The sequence below is a fragment of the Anomaloglossus baeobatrachus genome, chromosome 10 (genome assembly GCF_048569485.1).
Source record: "Anomaloglossus baeobatrachus isolate aAnoBae1 chromosome 10, aAnoBae1.hap1, whole genome shotgun sequence".
Lineage (NCBI taxonomy): Eukaryota > Metazoa > Chordata > Amphibia > Anura > Aromobatidae > Anomaloglossus > Anomaloglossus baeobatrachus.
In genome coordinates, this window is record NC_134362.1 from 188,527,651 (window position 1) to 188,547,366 (window position 19,716).

The 19,716-nt window shown below is 44.9% G+C and overlaps 2 protein-coding genes across 2 annotated transcripts in view; one reads left to right on the forward strand and one right to left on the reverse strand.

The window, feature by feature from the left end:
• The window catches only part of UTP4 (UTP4 small subunit processome component), a 480,982-nt gene that overhangs the window by 184,986 nt on the left and 276,280 nt on the right, over positions 1 to 19,716 (forward strand). The window lies entirely within an intron of this gene.
• LOC142254758 (NAD(P)H dehydrogenase [quinone] 1-like) lies at positions 6,912 to 17,644 on the reverse strand. Its single transcript, XM_075326025.1, has 6 exons — positions 17,437 to 17,644; positions 16,911 to 17,075; positions 15,160 to 15,290; positions 14,594 to 14,707; positions 9,036 to 9,137; positions 6,912 to 7,487 (listed from the first exon to the last, which is right to left on the reverse strand). The coding sequence occupies exons 1-6, from the start codon at positions 17,441 to 17,443 to the stop codon at positions 7,176 to 7,178; spliced, it is 831 nt and encodes a 276-aa protein (XP_075182140.1). The 5' UTR covers positions 17,444 to 17,644; the 3' UTR covers positions 6,912 to 7,175.

A 19,716-nucleotide genomic window follows, 5' to 3' on the forward strand; every position in this document is an offset into this window, starting at 1 on the left:
GTGTTGCATTGTGTGTGGAGCGCTGTGTGTCTGTAGCGTTGTGTGTGTGTGTGTGTGTTGCACGGTTTGTGTGGGTGTGGGGTGTGTGTGTGTTTTGGTGGGAGGTATGTTTTGTGCAATGTGTGTGTTGTGCGGCATGTGCGTATATTTGTGTGTGCCGCGGTGTTTGTGTGTCGGGTGTTGTGTGTGTGCGGCATTGTCTGTGTGTGTGGGTGTCTGTGTAGGGCAGTGTTTGTGGTTCCCAGTGTGTTGTGCAGTGCGTGTGTGGCGGTGTGTGTGTGTGTGTGTGTGTGTGTGTGTGTGTTTTGGGGGGAGGTGTGCACCCCCCATCGTGCTCCATCCCCCATGCTGCGCACCCCCCATCGTGCTCCATCCCCCATGCTGCGCACCCCCCATCGTGCTCCATCCCCCATGCTGCGCACCCCCATCGTGCTCCATCCCCCATGCTGCGCACCCCCCCATCGTGCTCCATCCCTCATGCTGCGCACCACCCATCGTGCTCCATCCGCCATGCTGCACACTCCCAAACGTGCTCCATCCCCATGCTGCGCACTCCCCATCGTGCTCCATCCCCCATGCTGCGCATTCCCCAACGTGCTCCATCCCCCATGCTGCGCACTCCCAAACGTGCTTCATCCCCCATGCTGCGCACTCCCCATCGTGCTCCATCCCCCATGCTGCGCACTCCCCATCGTGCTCCATCCCCCATGCTGGGCATTCCCCATCGTGCTCCATCCCCCATGCTGCACATTCCCCATCGTGCTCCATCCCCTATGCTGCGCACTCACCATCGTGCTCCATCCCCCATGCTGCGCACTCCCCATCGTGCTCCATCCCCCATGCTGCGCACCCCCCATCGTGCTCCATCCCCCATGCTGCGCACTCCCCATCGTGCTCCATCCCCCATGCTGTGCACCGCCCATCGTGCTCCACAGTCACACATCAGACAGTATACATGCACACATCTGATCGCATACACTCACACCCCACTTCTGCCTGTGCCCTCCGGTGGGCGGTCCCAGCAGCTGTGCTGCACGCAGTGCTCCTCTGCCTTCTACCGACACGCACACATCCTATCGCATACACGCACACATCCTATCGCATACACGCACACATCCTATCGCATACACGCACACATCCTATCGCATACACGCACACACCCGATCGCATACACGCACACATCCTATCGCATACACGCACACACCCGATCGCATACACGCACACATCCGATCGCATACACGCACACACCCGATCGCATACACGCACACACCCGATCGCATACACGCACACACCCGATCGCATACACGCACACACCCGATCGCATACACGCACACACCCGATCGCATACACGCACACACCCGATCGCATACACGCACACACCCGATCGCATACACTCACACACCCGATCGCATACACGCACACACCCGATCGCATACACTCACACACCCGATCGCATACACGCACACACCCGATCGCATACACGCACACACCCGATCGCATACACGCACACACCCGATCGCATACACGCACACATCCTATCGCATACACGCACACATCCTATCGCATACACGCACACATCCTATCGCATACACGCACACATCCTATCGCATACACGCACACATCCTATCGCATACACGCACACATCCTATCGCATACACGCACACATCCTATCGCATACACGCACACACACACTGACGTTATCGCACATACGCGCTCACACTCACAACATCCGGAGATACCACATGCTTCCGGCCATGTGATCCTCCGGCAGGTCCTGGAAGGTCACTGCACGCACAGGATCGCCGCCGAGAAGCAAGCGATATCATGGGATGTTGTGAGTGTGTGGATGCGATCTGATGTGTGTGAGGTGTGTGTGAGAGTGAGTGTGATCTGATGTGTGTGTGTGTGTGTGTGTGTGTGTTCCGCCGCTGCAGGACCTTGATGCGCTCACCTGGGAGCCGGTGTACGCTGGTAACCATGCAACACAATATTACATGGTTACCAGCGTACCCCGCCCCCCGCTCGCACGGGAGCCCACACCAGCGTACACCGGCGTACGCTGATGTGGGCTCCCGGGGGTACAGCACTAACTTGGGAGTCGGGGCTCAGTGTCGTTTCAGGGAATACGTGCAGGGGGCGGGGCCAGAGCGAGCGTGCAATGCGTGAGGGGGGCGGAGCGTAGCCGAGTTGCTAATGCGTGCAAGGGGCCAGGGTGAGAGGCCAATCCGTGTGGGGGGCGGAGCCTGGGCGAACGGCCAATCTGTGCGGGGGGCGGAGGCGAGGCGAACGGCCAATCTGTGCGGGGGGCGGAGCCGAGGCGAGTTGTCAATCCGCTGTTTGTCACCGTAAGGACACAATTTTGGAGCAAGACAGACAGACAGAATAAGGCAATTATATATATAGATACGCACACACACACATATATATATATATATATATATATATATATATATATATATATATATATATATAGATACGCACACACACACACACAGATACATATATATATATATATGTATATACATACATACACACACACACATTATTATATATATATATATATATATACACACACAGTATATATTATACATATATAATACATATATAGTATATGTAACATTTACCATGTTCGCAATATGGTAAAACTGAATGCACAATATGATTTTCCAGGTCAGTACGAGTGCGCAGATACCAAACATGTATAGTATTAGTGGTGACATGTTTTTCAGAAATTTGTAAATAAATTATAAATTTTTTTTGCTCGTGCCACCATCTTCCATCAACTATAATGTTTTATATTTTCCGGGACCTGGGGTCAGTGACTACTTATTTGCGCACTGAGCTGACATTTCTACTGATACCATTTTGGTGTAGATACAATGTTTTGCATTTTAATACAATGTTGCGTTTTGTGGGTTTTTCATTTATTTTTTTTTAGACTTTTTTTCGAATTCTTTTATTTTTAATGGGGGAATAGGTGGTAATTTTAAAGTTGTTTTTTTTTCTTTAATATGTTTTTTGCTTAAGGATTGTTTAATTTTTAACCGAGTACAATGGGGTGATTTGAACTTTTGTGGGTATTTTTTAAGTTATTTAATTTTTTTTTAGACTTTTTTTTATAGAATTGTTTTCTTTTTCATCAAGTAATAGGGGGTGATTTGAACTTTTGAGGGGGGTTTTAAAAATTTAACATTTACTTTTTTCAGAATTGTTTTATTTTTAATCAAGTTTTTTTTATTTCTTTTTTAGACTTTGTTTTTACAACTTTTTTTTATTTTTAATAGAGTAATATGGGGTGATTTAAACTTTTGTTTTTTTCATTTATTTATTTTCTTTTTAATGGGGGAATAGGGGTGATTTGAACTTGAGGTTTTTTTATTCAATATATTTTTAGCCTTTTTTTATTTTTAATTGGTTAATAAGGGGGGATTTGAACTTTTGTGTTTTTTTATTTGTGTCATTTATTTTAGACTGTCTTTAGAATTGTTTTAGTTTAATGGGGGAATAGGCGGTGATTTGAATGTTTGGTTTTTTTAATTTCATTTTATTAGGATTGTTTCATGTTTAATCGAGTAATAAGGGGTGATTTGAGCTTTTGTGTGTTTTTTTAATTCATTTTTTTAGACTTTTTTTAGAATTGTTTTATTTTTAATTGAGTAATAGGAGGTGATTTGAACTTTTGTGGGTTTTTTAAAATGTATTTAATTTTTTTTTTTTTTCAGAATGGTTTTATTTTTAATTGAGTGTTTTTCTAATTTCATTATTTTTAGAATTTTTTTATTTTTTAATAGAGTAATATAGGGTGATTTGAACTTATGTATTTTTTTAGTTTATTTCATTTTTTTAGCCTTGTTTTAGAATTGTTTTGTTTTTAATGGGGGAATAGGGGGTGATTTGAACTTGTGTTTTTTTATTTATTGTTTTATTACTTTTTTTAGAATTGTTTCACTTTTAATCAAGTTATATGGGGTGATTTGAGCTTTTGAGTATTTTTATTTATTTAATTTATTTTTTAGACTTTTTATTTTTAATGGAGTAATAGGGGGTAATTCGAACTTGTGTTTTTATTTATTTTTTTTCTTTTTAGAATTGTTTTATTTTTACTCGGTAATGATTTGAACTTTTATGTTTTGTTCTAATTTATTTCATTTTTTTTTAGACTTCTTTAGAATTGTTTTATCTTTAATGGAGTAATAGGATGTGATTTGAACTAGTGCTTCTTTTTTTTTTTTTTTCTTTTTTCAATATATTTATAAATTTTTTTTAGACTTTTTTTTTTTTACTTTCAAATTTATATAGTCCCCTAAGAAGACTTGAGCTGCAATTGTCCGATCGCCTGTGTTATACACAGCAGTGCATTAGCACTTCTATGTATAGCAGAAACCACTATCTCCTATGAATGCCAGCATTCACAGGAGTATCATGACAGGCAGAGGGGGTCTTCAGCAGACCCCTGGCTGTCATGACAACCCTTAGGCGCCCCACAATCACATTAAAGGTGCGCCAATGGGGGCAGGGAATGTAATCCGTAAAAATCGTATGCCATACTGCGGCATCCAATTTTTTTCTCGCCCCCATAGACTTGAATGGGAGAGTCTCATCCGATTTCAGAGTCAAATTGCAGCATGCTGCAATTTTTTTCAGACAGTGAAAAAATTTGGTCATTTGCACTGTACACTGCACCATTAAATAACATGCCTTCGTGTGCCACCCCCCCCCAAAAAAAATAAAAAATAAAATTTGGATAGCACATGTCCGAGTTTTACTATTGTGTGAGCGAGCCCTAATTCATACATTATCGAATCACTCAGACATTTGACTACAACCCCCATCCTGCAGATCCAGGAGAGGAACAATACTGCCATTGTTTGGAATCTTGCTGCTGTTTTGTGGTTTATTAACTTGCACGCAGATTGCAGTTTTATTTTTACTGTCTTAAAAAAAAAAATGTAATTGTTTCTTTTAATTTGAAAGATCATTATTTTATTATTATTATTATCTTAATTTGTTACATAGTTTTCGATCATTTTGGTCTTACTCCAGAGTAGGTAGAATGCGACACAAAGCAACGTTGCGAATAGCCTTCCATAACCCCATCCTGCCCCCGGCCAACATCATAAATGGCAGAAAATCAGCAAAACATTTGCTCATGTTGTGAATAAACTTGAACGGTAAATACACGGCTGCTGAAATGCCCAGCGTTGACTAACCCTTTAGATGCCATGGTCATTAGCACCTACAGCACCTAAGCGGTTTGACAGAGAGTTTGGACATCCTCTATCACCAATCAATGACAGAGTGCCAATAGCACCCAGGGACAGAGCATCAGACTATTATATATGAGGCTGGGTTTTTAGGTGGTGTTTGCCAAGCGGTAGTGTACCGGGATACCAATAAAACGCACATAGATTACCATGGTTTCATAGCAAGTCCCAGGGCAGCAAATAATTCTTTTCACCTTTACTTTGTGGCAGATGGTGCCAAGTCCAGAGAAGCCATGTGATTTTAATGTGCTTTGCTGGTACATCCTGCAAATCACAATTGATTTTGCTATGCAGATCTAGGCCATGTAGAAACGGGCCAGGCGGATCTAGGCCATGAGGAGCTAGGCCAGGCACAACTAGGCCAGGCACAGTTAGGCCATGAGGAGCTAGGCCAGGCACAACTAGGCCAGGCGCATCTAGGTCATGAAGAGCTAGGCCAGGCGGATCTATGCCATGAGGATCTAGGCCAGGCGGATCTAGGCCCTGAAGAGCTAGGCCAGGCACAACTAGGCCACGCACAGCTAGGCCAGGCGCATCTAGGCCCTGATGAGCTAGGCCAGGCACAGCTAGGCCAGGCACAGCTAGGCCATGAGGAGCTAGGCCATGAGGAGCTAGGCCAGGCACAACTAGGCCAGGCGCATCTAGGTCATGAAGAGCTAGGCCAGGCGGATCTATGCCATGAGGATCTAGGCAAGGCGGATCTAGGCCCTGAAGAGCTAGGCCAGGCACAGCTAGGCCAGGCACAGCTAGGCCACGCACAGCTAGGCCAGGCGCATCTAGGCCCTGATGAGCTAGGCCAGGCACAGCTAGGCCAGGCACAGCTAGGCCAGGCACAGCTAGGCCATGAGGAGCTAGGCCAGGCATAGCTAGGCCAGGCACAGGTAGGCCATGAGGAGCTAGGCCAGGCACAGCTAGGCCAGGCACAGCTAGGCCAGGCACAGCTAGGCCATGAAGAACTAGGCCAGGGGCAGCTAAGCCAGGGGCAGCTAGGACAGGCGCAGCTAGGACAGGCGCAGCTAGGACAGGCGCAGCTAGGACAGGCGCAGCTAGGACAGGAACTCCCAAGGGCCAGGTGGACGCAGGCCAGGAACTCTCAAGGGCCAGGTGGACCAACTCCAGGAACTTCCAAGGGCCAGGTGGACCCAGGCCAGGCGGACACAGACCAGGCACAAACCAGGCCAGGCACATCAAGGCCTTGCAGCAAATTACCACCCCACAACCACAATGTGAAAGCCCAGCCTAAGTTCACATATCCAATTTACATCCAGAAAAAAAAAACGGATGATTTTTCACATGTATTGTGAACAACAATACAATAAAATAACAACAATACAACAAATTGTTTTTATACATCAGAAGTGAATACAATTTACTAACAAAAAAGAGCTTCTTATGTTAAGAAAAGCAATGTATCCGTAAAAATCAGATAATATACAGTTGATCTATATGGGATTTGATTTTTTTCTTTTGGGGGGGCATATATAGACTTGAATAGGTGAGCCTCATTAGATATACAGAAGATACTAGTGCAGATGGTGTTTTTGTTTTGTTTGTTTTTTTATGCGGATGTTCGGACCATGTGAAAAAAAATTGCCGCGCTATAGAAGCCTAGGGTTCTCACTGGAATACGGGGATTTATCAACACAATGAAACTGATACAAACTTTAATGTTACACAGTAGCAAAATACTTTACAGACTATCACATCAAATAATATATATATATATATATATATATATATATATATATATATACATACATATACACATACATACATATACACATACATACATATACACATATCAGGAGAGAGAGCACCTGTCGCCTAGTACTTTGCTTTCCAAACTGACCCTCTGATGACACTTTGCACCCCAGCACAGTGTCGAGATCCTGGCACGAGTTCCACAGTCTTTCATGACTTGGCACAATCCGCCTTCACCTGGCTGTCAGGAGGCAGAGCTTTGCCCAGGTGTTGCCCTATGGTTGGGCTATACTTATCATCCGATCTGGCCTCCTCCACTTCCTTCTTCAGCAGAAATCCACCAGCCTCACCCTCAAAGTCCTGAGTGGGAAGATACCTGATGGGCTTTTCATCCCAGATCGTCTTCAGTCGCTTCTCCCAGTTCTTAAGTATCTCAACACGAGCTTCCTGAGGTATGTGTGCTACAGCAAATGTGATCTGAGGCTCCAGGACTTTAAATCCACAGAAATTCAAAATGCCATTCTGCAAAGGCAAAAAGAACCAAAACTGCAATTAATGGCAAGAACCTTATTGAAAAAGTGAATGGTGACACCCAGTTGTCAATTTATTCATATGTATTTCCATGAAGAATAATAGAGGGATAGCACAGAGTTCTACAAATATGATGCTCCAGAATTTCTATTTTATGGGGAATACAAAATGTCACCAGAGAGGACAGACACTTTGTAAGTCTATGGATGCATATGTCCAAAAGTTACAATGCCAAAAGGGAAAATATGGTAACTCATACATGTCTGATATCAGGTTGCCGATGACATTTTCACCCTTGAGATAAGCCGCCGGCAAACGTGTCAGCCGGCAGCTTTCTCACAGTGAGCACAAGTGCATGGGAGAGTCGGCTGAGATGGCTGTCGGCTGAATGAGCGCTCCTGTGTATGGGAGAGTCGGCTGAGATGGCTGTGGGCTGAATGAGCGCTCCTGTGTATGGGAGAGTCGGCTGAGATGGCTGTGGGCTGAATGAGCGCTCCTGTGTATGGGAGAGTCGGCTGAGATGGCTGTGGGCTGAATGAGCGCTCCTGTGTATGGGAGAGTCGGCTGAGATGGCTGTGGGCTGAATGAGCGCTCCAGTGTATGGGAGAGTCGGCTGAGATGGCTGTGGGCTGAATGAGCGCTCCTGTGTATGGGAGAGTCGGCTGAGATGGCTGTGGGCTGAATGAGTGCTCTAGTGTATGGGAGAGTCGGCTGAGATGGCTGTGGGCTTAATGAGTGCTCCTGTGTATGGGAGAGTCGGCTGAGATGGCTGTGGGCTGAATGAGCGCTCCTGTGTATGGGAGAGTCGGCTGAGATGGCTGTGAGCTGAATGAGCGCTCCTGTGTATGGGAGAGTCGGCTGAGATGGCTGTGGGCTGAATGAGTGCTCTAGTGTATGGGAGAGTCGGCTGAGATGGCTGTGGGCTGAATGAGCGCTCCTGTGTATGGGAAGAGTCGGCTGAGATGGCTGTGGGCTGAATGAGTGCTCCTGTGTATGGGAGAGTCGGCTGAGATGGCTGTGGGCTGAATGAGTGCTCTAGTGTATGGGAGAGTCGGCTGAGATGGCTGTGGGCTGAATGAGCGCTCCTGTGTATGGGAAGAGTCGGCTGAGATGGCTGTGGGCTGAATGAGTGCTCCTGTGTATGGGAGAGTCGGCTGAGATGGCTGTGGGCTGAATGAGTGCTCTAGTGTATGGGAGAGTCGGCTGAGATGGCTGTGGGCTGAATGAGCGCTCCTGTGTATGGGAAGAGTCGGCTGAGATGGCTGTGGGCTGAATGAGTGCTCCTGTGTATGGGAGAGTCGGCTGAGATGGCTGTGGGCTGAATGAGCGCTCCTGTGTATGGGAGAGTCGGCTGAGATGGCTGTGGGCTGAATGAGCGCTCCTGTTTATGGGAGAGTCGGCTGAGATGGCTGTGGGCTGAATGAGCGCTCCTGTGTATGGGAGAGTCGGCTGAGATGGCTGTCGGCAGGACAAGTGCTCCTGTATACATCCTCCACCACTACTGATTCCTCCACCCCTGCTGATGCCACGATAACCTACCTGCAAAGGCCACAGAATGATATTGATGTCTCCATGAATGCCGTTGGGTGAATTCATTGAGCTGGGGCCACCGGTAGTGAAGGATAACAGAGCTTTCTTATTCTAAAAAAAAAAAAAAAAAAAAAACAACAAAAAAAAAAACACAATTTTTCCCCAGAATCTGATATTCTGATATCACAGCTGTAGAAAGAAATGAGATAATTCAACTCTATTTAATCTGGTGTCTGATAATCCAGAAAAATCTAATATTCAAACAAACTTTGGGCATAGGGCCTTTTTTTGTTTAAACTTTATAGAGAACTAGCTGTAGTACCCGGCGTTGCACGGGATAGTAACTGTCTCTCTGTCTCTCTCCCAGTCTCTCTCTGTCTGTATCTAGGTCTCTCTCTCTGTCTGTCTCTTTGCCCTTCTGACTGTGTCTGTCTCTTTGCCCTTCTGTCTGTCTCTTTGCCCTTCTGTCTGTCTCTTTGCCCTTCTGTCTGTCTCTTTGCCCTTCTGTCTGTCTCTTTGCCCTTCTGTCTGTCTCTTTGCCCTTCTGTCTGTCTCTTTGCCCTTCTGTCTGTCTCTTTGCCCTTCTGTCTGTCTCTTTGCCCTTCTGTCTGTCTCTTTGCCCTTCTGTCTGTCTCTTTGCCCTTCTGTCTGTCTCTTTGCCCTTCTGTCTGTGTCTGTCTCTTTGCCCTTCTGTCTGTGTCTGTCTCTTTGCCCTTCTGTCTGTGTCTGTCTCTTTGCCCTTCTGTCTGTGTCTGTCTCTTTGCCCTTCTGTCTGTGTCTGTCTCTTTGCCCTTCTGTCTGTGTCTGTGTCTTTGCCCTTCTGTCTGTGTCTGTGTCTTTGCCCTTCTGTCTCTGTCTGTGTCTTTGCCCTTCTGTCTGTGTCTGTGTCTTTGCCCTTCTGTCTGTGTCTGTCTCTTTGCCCTTCTGTCTGTGTCTGTCTCTTTGCCCTTCTGTCTGTGTCTGTCTCTTTGCCCTTCTGTCTGTGTCTGTCTCTTTGCCCGGGCTGCCTCTTTGCCCGGACTGCCTCTTTGCCCGGGCTGCCTCTTTGCCCGGGCTGCCTCTTTGCCCGGGCTGCCTCTTTGCCCGGGCTGTCTCTTTGCCCGGGCTGTCTCTTTGCCCGGGCTGTCTCTTTGCCCGGGCTGTCTCTTTGCCAGGGCTGTCTCTTTGCCAGGGCTGTGTCTTTCCCCGCCTGTCTCTGTCGGTCTGTCTCTTTATGTCTCTCTCAATCCGTCTCTCCACAGACATCATATTACCTCACACATAAGCTTCTTATACTAACAGTTTATTTTGTTCCTATAGCAACCACTGACAGTTGCTATTAATATCTTGTAGCTCCCACCTCCATTCAGTTTAATAGAGGCAGGATTTTGGAGAGTAACTAAAGCGCAGGGTTAAATTTTCCCATCAAAACTTAGTCTATGACGTTCCCTGAGTCACTTGGGGCATCTGTCCAAAATTTCGTGATCGTAAATGCGACGGTGCGGATTCCTTTAGCGAACATACATACATACACACATACACTGAGCTTTATACAGTTAGGTCCAGAAATATTTGGACAGTGACACAAGTTTTGTTATTTTAGCTGTTTACAAAAACATGTTCAGAAATACAATTATATATATAATATGGGCTGAAAGTGCACACTCCCAGCTGCAATATGAGAGTTTTCACATCCAAATCGGAGAAAGGGTTTAGGAATCATAGCTCTGTAATGCATAGCCTCCTCTTTTTAAAGGGACCAAAAGTAATTGGACAAGGGACTCTAAGGGCTGCAATTAACTCTGAAGGCGTCTCCCTCGTTAACCTGTAATCAATGAAGTAGTTAAAAGGTCTGGGGTTGATTACAGGTGTGTGGTTTTGCATTTGGAAGCTGTTGCTGTGACCAGACAACATGCGGTCTAAGGAACTCTCAATTGAGGTGAAGCAGAACATCCTGAGGCTGAAAAAAAAGAAAAAATCCATCAGAGAGATAGCAGACATGCTTGGAGTAGCAAAATCAACAGTCGGGTAAATTCTGAGAAAAAAGGAATTGACTGGTGAGCTTGGGAACTCAAAAAGGCCTGGGCATCCACGGATGACAACAGTGGTGGCTGATCACCGCATACTTTCTTTGGTGAAGAAGAACCCGTTCACAACATCAACTGAAGTCCAGAACACTCTCAGTGAAGTAGGTGTATCTGTCTCTAAGTCAACAGTAAAGAGAAGACTCCATGAAAGTAAATACAAAGGGTTCACATCTAGATGCAAACCATTCATCAATTCCAAAAATAGACAGGCCAGAGTTACATTTGCTGAAAAACACCTCATGAAGCCAGCTCAGTTCTGGAAAAGTATTCTATGGACAGATGAGACCAAGATCAACCTGTACCAGAATGATGGGAAGAAAAAAGTTTGGAGAAGAAAGGGAACGGCACATGATCCAAGGCACACCACATCCTCTGTAAAACATGGTGGAGGCAACGTGATTGCATGGGCATGCATGGCTTTCAATGGCACTGGGTCACTTGTGTTTATTGATGACATAACAGCAGACAAGAGTAGCCGGATGAATTCTGAAGTGTACCGGGATATACTTTCAGCCCAGATTCAGCCAAATGCCGCAAAGTTGATCGGACGGCGCTTCATAGTACAGATGGACAATGACCCCAAGCATACAGCCAAAGCTACCCAGGAGTTCATGAGTGCAAAAAAGTGGAACATTCTGCAATGGCCAAGTCAATCACCAGATCTTAACCCAATTGAGCATGCATTTCACTTGCTCAAATCCAGACTTAAGACGGAAAGACCCACAAACAAGCAAGACCTGAAGGCTGCGGCTGTAAAGGCCTGGCAAAGCATTAAGAAGGAGGAAACCCAGCGTTTGGTGACGTCCATGGGTTCCAGACTTAAGGCAGTGATTGCCTCCAAAGGATTCGCAACAAAATATTGAAAATAAAAATATTTTGTTTTGGTTTGGTTTATTTGTCCAATTACTTTTGACCTCCTAAAATGTGGAGTGTTTGTAAAGAAATGTGACAATTCCTACAATTTCTATCAGATATTTTTGTTCAAACCTTCAAATTAAACGTTACAATCTGCACTTGAATTCTGTTGTAGAGGTTTCATTTCAAATCCAATGTGGTGGCATGCAGAGCCCAACTCGCCAAAATTGTGTCACTGTCCAAATATTTCTGGACCTAACTGTATATTAGATAAGAGCATCTTTGATTTTGCCCAAAATGTCTCAACTAGCTTATGCCATTTTGAAGAATTTGGCACAAAATAAAACCCGACAATGAATAGTCCAAGAGTAAAAAAAAAATGCAAATGATAAATTGAAGCCTAAAAGGTACGTTTTTTTTAAATTACAGTTATGTCCCTTACAAGGTGTGGGGCTTGGTTTGCACAGTCATATTGTGCTGACATAATCCCTTTAAAGGGAATCTGTCAAATAATTTTGTAGTAGAATACTAATGTTATCTTTAAATAGGGCTTAAAAAGACCTTTCAGGAACAGTAAGTTTTATTGCTGTACCTTATCCGGTTATCTTGTTGTAAGCTCCAAGTGCATTCACTATCACTGATGAAAGGTGGGCGGGAGCATGGGTGGGGGCAGCAATGCACATTCAGTTAAGAGTTACTTTCACTGATGCCAGCAGAGAGTTGGAGGGGATGAGCAGGGCATATGCAGTCTGTATTTAGATATGCTTAACTAGTTACTACTTCACACTGAATTCTACAGAGCTTACAACAAGATAACAGAAGGTAGAGCAATACAACTTACTGATCCTGAAAGGTCTCCCTAAAGGCCCCGTCACACTAAGCAACATCGCTAGCAACATCGCTGCTAACGAACAACTTTTGTGACGTTGCTAGCGATGTTGCTGTGTGTGACATCCAGCAACAACCTGGCCCCTGCTGTGAGGTCGTTGGTTGTTGCTGAATGTCCTGGGCCATTTTTTAGTTGTTGCTGTCCCGCTGTGAAGCACAGATCGCTGTGTGTGACAGCGAGACAGCAACAACTAAATGTGCAGGCAGCAGGAGCCGGCTTCTGCGGACGCTGGTAACCACAGTAAACATCGGGTAACCAAGAAGCCCTGTCCTTGGTTACCCGATATTTACCTTTGTTACCAGCCTCCGCCGCTCTCACTGTCAGTGCCGGCTCCTGCTCTGTGCACATGTAGCTGCAGGACACATCGGGTTAATTAACCCGATGTGTGCTGTAGCTAGGAGAGCAGGGAGCCAGCGCTAAGCAGTGTGCGCTGCTCCCTGCTCTGTGCACATGTAGCTGCAGCACACATCGGGTAATTAACCCGATGTGTGCTGTAACTAGGAGAGCAGGGAGCCAGCGCTCAGTGTGCGCTGCTCCCTGCACGTGTAGCTCCGTGCGCTGGTAACCAAGGTAAATATCGGGTTGGTTACCCGATATTTACCTTAGTTACCAAGCGCAGCATCTTCCACGCGGCGCTAGGGGCTGGTCACAGGTTGCTGGTGAGCTCACCAGCAACTCGTGTAGCGACGCTCCAGCAATCCCTGCCAGGTCAGGTTGCTGGTGGGATCGCTGGAGCGTCGCAGTGTGACATCTCACCAGCAACCTCCTAGCAACTTACCAGCGATCCCTATCGTTGTTGGGATCGCTGGTAAGTTGCTTAGTGTGACTGGACCTTAAGTCCTATTGAAAGATAAGAGAAGGAAGAGCAATATAACTAAGGGTGGTGTCACACACAGCGACGACGACAACGACGTCGCTGCTACGTCACCATTTTCTGTGACGTTGCAGCGACGTCCCGTCGCTGTCGCTGTGTGTGACATCCAGCAACGACCTGGCCCCTGCTGTGAGGTCGCCGGTCGTTGCTGAATGTCCAGCTTCATTTTTTGGTCGTCGCTCTCCCGCTGTGATGCACACATCGCTGTGTGTGACAGCGAGAGAGCGACAAAATGAAGCGAGCAGAGAGCAGGAGCCGGCATCTGGCAGCTGCGGTAAGCTGTAACCAGGGTAAACATCGGGTAACCAAGGGAAGACCTTTCCCTGGTTACCCGATATTTACCTTTGTTACCAGCGTCCGCCGCTCTCGCTGCCAGTGCCGGCTCCCTGCACATGTAATTCAGTACACATCGAGTAATTAACCCAATGTGTACTGTAGCTAGGAGTGCAGGGAGACAGCGCTAAGCAGTATACCCGGCTCCCTGCACATGTAGCACAGCGACGCGTGTCGTTATGATCGCTGTTGCTTCTGCGGTGTTTGACAGCTAAGCAGCGTTCATAACAGCGACTTACAAGGTCGCTGTTGCGTCACAGAAAATGGTGACGTAACAGCGACGTCGTTGTCGCTGTCGCTATGTGTGACACCACCTTTACTGATCCTGAAAGGTCTCCTTAAGCCCTATTTAAAGATAAGAGGAGGAGGTAGAGCAATAATACTTACTGATCCTGAAAGGTCTCTAAGTCCTATTTAAAGGTAACATTGGTAGTGTACTAGAAAATCACCTGACAGATTCCCTTTAAGCAGATAAGGGCTTTCACAGCATTTAACAGAGGCGGATATTTTGTACATGTCTCAGCCATAAAAGTCAGTGAGGTTGGTTTACCTTGAAGGGTCCTTCAGAATACAATGTTTCATAGCTGCATGCAAACCCTATACATAAGACTCGCTCCACCCAACCCTTCATGAGGGCGGGCATCCCAAACCAGTATAAGGGGAACTGGGAAAAAATAAATAAATGTCACTTGAAATTAAAGGCAAAGTTGATTAACATTCATTATAATAAATGCAACCATGAAAAAAAAACAATATCACAACTTCCATATCAAATAATGGTGTCCTGCAATAATAATCTGGTGCAATAAAAAAGGGTCTGGCTTAGCTAATGAACTAGGCCATAAAGCCAGCCCCCTTCTGTTTCTGCATCAGCTGTGATGGAGACACCACAATACATAAAAAGGGAGACAAATGTCATGATGTACCCCTCCTTAGACCATGGGCAACGCATAAAACAAGGGTGTAAAAGTGTATTGTGCAATATACAAGGGTGTTTTTTTTACAATGGGACCCTATGGGTGACAAGGCAATGTATGTTGGAGCAGCCTCAAGACTGAAATTTTGAGTTTATCTAATTATTTTTTTATTACATTTGCACACATTTATCACACTCACCTGAAAGATGACAAGGTCAGCTTTCTCCACCTTCTTCTGTTCTTCCTTTATGTCGTCGGCGAGGCGTCCCTCCTGCCACGCAATCAGAACCTCGGCGCCATATTTGAACTCACTCGGCTCCTTGGGGCTACCTGCATTATAGGAGAATTGATCACATCAGAACTATATCACGTTACCGCAGAAATGCATGTTTTGTACGAGTAGTCGCCAATTTGGGTTTCTCCAGCTACAATTAGAACTACAAGTCAGAAGGAGATTCCAAATGACCATACTGTAACAATTCCCCTGGGTTCTGCACCTACAGAGATCCCTCGGGTAGCACAAACTCATAATCATAACAATTTAGGACAAGAAATCAGAGTTTTTAAAGTGCAAGTATACATATTTTATTTCACATTGGTGACAATTTCAATAAAAACTTTTTTCTAAAAGTCAAAAACGCCAGGACTGAGCCAAAAAATTATTATTAATATATGTGTAATACAAAGTCTCCCTAGGTTCACAAGGCACATGTATATAAATAGATGGTACATAACCACAACATAAGGGAGCAGACCACCAGGACAAACCTACAGGTAAATATAATTAATTTTGTGCAAAAGACATGAGCACAAATACATTAAAGGACAGTCAATAACATAATTTAGCATAAGTATGCAAAAATTATTAGTCCAAAATGCAAGAGAGTCCCGAGAAATCCACTACATATAGTGGTTTTTGCTCCACAAGATAGTGCTTGTGGCGTGCCTAGTAATAAGCCCCATAGAGACCCGTAGAATAGAAGGTACAATGGACAATCCAGGCGTTTGGGAAGGCCCCCATTACGCCCTACGTACGTTTCAATTCTTTAAATTGTAGAGAATCTTCCTCAGGGGTCAAGGTGCCGTAGTGAGGGGTCCTTAGTCAGCCGGGTTTAAATAACGCCGCTCCATAATGGTAATCCCGGAAGTCACGTAGTCGGCGCATGCGCGGATCGCTCCGGGTGATCTCGCGCGATTCACCGCCGTCAGGCCATCCCTTATGTTGTGGTTATGTACCATCTATTTATATGCATGTGCCTTGTGAACCTAGGGAGACTTTGTATTACACATATATTAATAATAATTTTTTGGCTCAGTCCTGGCGTTTTTGACTTTTAGAAAAAAGTTTTTATTGAAATTGTCACCAATGTGAAATAAAATATGTATACTTGCACTTTAAAAACTCTGATTTCTTGTCCTAAATTGTTAGAACTACAAGTCCCAGCATGCCAGCCAAGGAGAAGGTGATTTTTTATAAAGCACCAGTCTTGGCACCTGGGAACTACAATTCCCAGTGCTACAATGCTTTTATTTTCTGGAAATGGATCAATTTTTCTTATCCAGGACTATCCCTTTCAGGAGGACAGATCACTTGCCACAAATGTGTTATTTGTTTACCTGGTGTAAATGCTGCTGATCTCCTGAATCCGGCAATGTTTTTCTTTTGTTTCTACTCCTCTCCGTTCCTGAGATATGACCTCCTTTTCCCTGTATATAAATCTAGTCTTCTTCGGTAACTGGGCGTGGCATTGATAAGGCAGAAGTCATGACCACACCCACTTAAATAAAAGGGTTAGATTTACATATAGAAAAGAAGGGGCCATATCTTAAGAATGGAGAGGCGCAGGAACAAAAGAAAACCATCGCTGGATTCAGGAGATTAGCAGCATTCACACCAGCTAAAAAAAATTACATATTTATTGAAAGTGATAGATCCCCTTTAAGTCTTACCTGTGATATCATCACGTGACAGGACAGAGTTAAACTTCATCTCATAAAGATCTGACACAAGAACCGTCCATCCATTCTTCTGTAGAGCTGCCTGAGTCGCTTCCTTCATGGCATAGTTAAAAGACGTCCGCTCCTGGTGAGCTAATACAATCAGTGCTGTTTTGCCTATAAATAGTAAAGCACACAATAAGTCATTTTTTAAGTTTTGACTCCGCATTCCGGCCATATATTTGAAACCACGCTGCCACTTTTCCATACTTTACACTGCAGCTCTGCCCTTTTCCATTGTATAAATGCAAATAGAGGCACAACCTGAAGGTCCTGGGCCCCCGAATACAAAAATCTGTTGTATTAATAGGACCTCTTCAGGTGCTCTAGTTCCAGGGCCTGTGTCTGCTGGCTGATCAGCTATCTTTAAGGAAACTGGCAGAGCTTACAAGGCAAAACAGGGCAGAATAGCACTTAAAGGACCCCTGGAATGTTAATTTTTTACTTTACCCTCCCAACGGACACACCGGAGACTCACCCGACATAGCGTCCTCCTTTTACTGTCGTCCTCTAAACCAGAAGAGACCTTTGCTCAGCCGATGTTGTCTTATTGACGTGCGCACTAGAACTGCAGATCAGAGGGAGAAACCGCTGATTTATAGAGAAATAAGAGGACTGACTTGCCCTGCCGGAGGAGCGGTCACCGTCACAAGGGGAAATGACAGATTAGAGTTTAGTTTATGAAAACACTCCCCCTCCCGCCTCTGCTACAGGGATAGACCAGACCCCAGCTCAGAACCCGGCAGATTCCTCAGTGTAAATATTGAAAATAAATGTATCAATAGGGAAATGTAGGAAATGTATCACTATCATGTGCCTGAGGGATTAGCGGAGATTAGCAAGAATTAGTGAAATATGAAAAAAAAGGAACAGTAGGTTTTCCTAAAGCCTTTTAAAGGGAACCAATCACCAGGATTTTCCTGTATAACCTAAAGCCAGTACTATACTGGCACTATCAGGCTGATTCTATACATACAGTGCTATACTGGCACTGTCAGGCTGATTCTATACATACAGTGCTATACTGGCACTGTCAGGCTGATTCTATACATACAGTGCTATACTGGCACTATCAGGCTGATTCTATACATACAGTGCTATACTGGCACTATCAGGCTGATTCTATACATACAGTGCTATACTGGCACTGTCAGGCTGATTCTATACATACAGTGCTATACTGGCACTGTCAGGCTGATTCTATACATACAGTACTATACTGGCACTATCAGGCTGATTCTATACATACAGTGCTATACTGGCACTATCAGGCTGATTCTATACATACAGTGCTATACTGGCACTATCAGGCTGATTCTATACATACAGTGCTATACTGGCGCTATCAGGCTGATTCTATACATACAGTGCTATACTGGCGCTATCAGGCTGATTCTATACATACAGTGCTATACTGGCACTATCAGGCTGATTCTATACATACAGTGCTATACTGGCACTATCAGGCTGATTCTATACATACAGTGCTATACTGGCACTATCAGGCTGATTCTATACATACAGTGCTATACTGGCACCATCAGGCTGATTCTATACATACAGTGCTATACTGGCACTATCAGGCTGATTCTATACATACAGTGCTATACTGGCACTATCAGGCTGATTCTATACATACAGTGCTATACTGGCACTATCAGGCTGATTCTATACATACAGTGCTATACTGGCACTATCAGGCTGATTCTATACATACAGTGCTATACTGGCACCATCAGGCTGATTCTATACATACAGTGCTATACTGGCGCTATCAGGCTGATTCTATACATACAGTGCTATACTGGCACTATCAGGCTGATTCTATACATACAGTGCTATACTGGCACTATCAGGCTGATTCTATACATACAGTGCTATACTGGCACCATCAGGCTGATTCTATACATACAGTGCTATACTGGCACTATCAGGCTGATTCTATACATACAGTGCTATACTGGCACTATCAGGCTGATTCTATACATACAGTGCTATACTGGCACTATCAGGCTGATTCTATACATACAGTGCTATACTGGCACTATCAGGCTGATTCTGATTCTATACATACAGTGCTATACTGGCACGATCAGGCTGATTCTATACATACCTGTAGTGGTCAGCTCGGATGTTTAGGGTTTTGATATCCAAAAAAGTAAAGTTTATAAAATGAGCAGCTTCTTGAGTGACAGCAGCTGAGGAGCAGATAATATATTCATAGTTATCCCCTCCCCCTGTTAGAATTAGCATAAGTATTATACCATCAATTTAACTTTTCACTAGGAGGGACCCATGTGACCTGGTATCCAGCCTTGGTGGCTGAAGTCCCGCCCCTTCTGGTCACATGGCTATGACCTAACACAGGTCCTTCCACAGACAAAGTGAATGGTTTGTATAATGCTTATGCTAATTCTAACAGAGGGAGGGGATAACTATGAATATATTATCTGCTCCAGTGCAACTGTCACTCAACAACAGCTCATTTTATAAACTTTACTTTTTTGGATTTGAAAACCTAAACATCCGAGCTGCCCACTACAGGTATGTATAGAATTAGCCTGATAGTGTCAGTATAGCACTGGCTTTAGGTTATATAAAGGGATGGGCGAACCCAAACTGTAAAGTTCGGCGTCTGTATCGAAAACATGGTGTTCGTGCACACGACCCCGTTCACGAGCTTTCCTGGGAAGTTCGTGTTACAGTTCGGGTCCAGGGGCTGTGAAATAAAAGCACGTTATTAAAAAACATTATGATA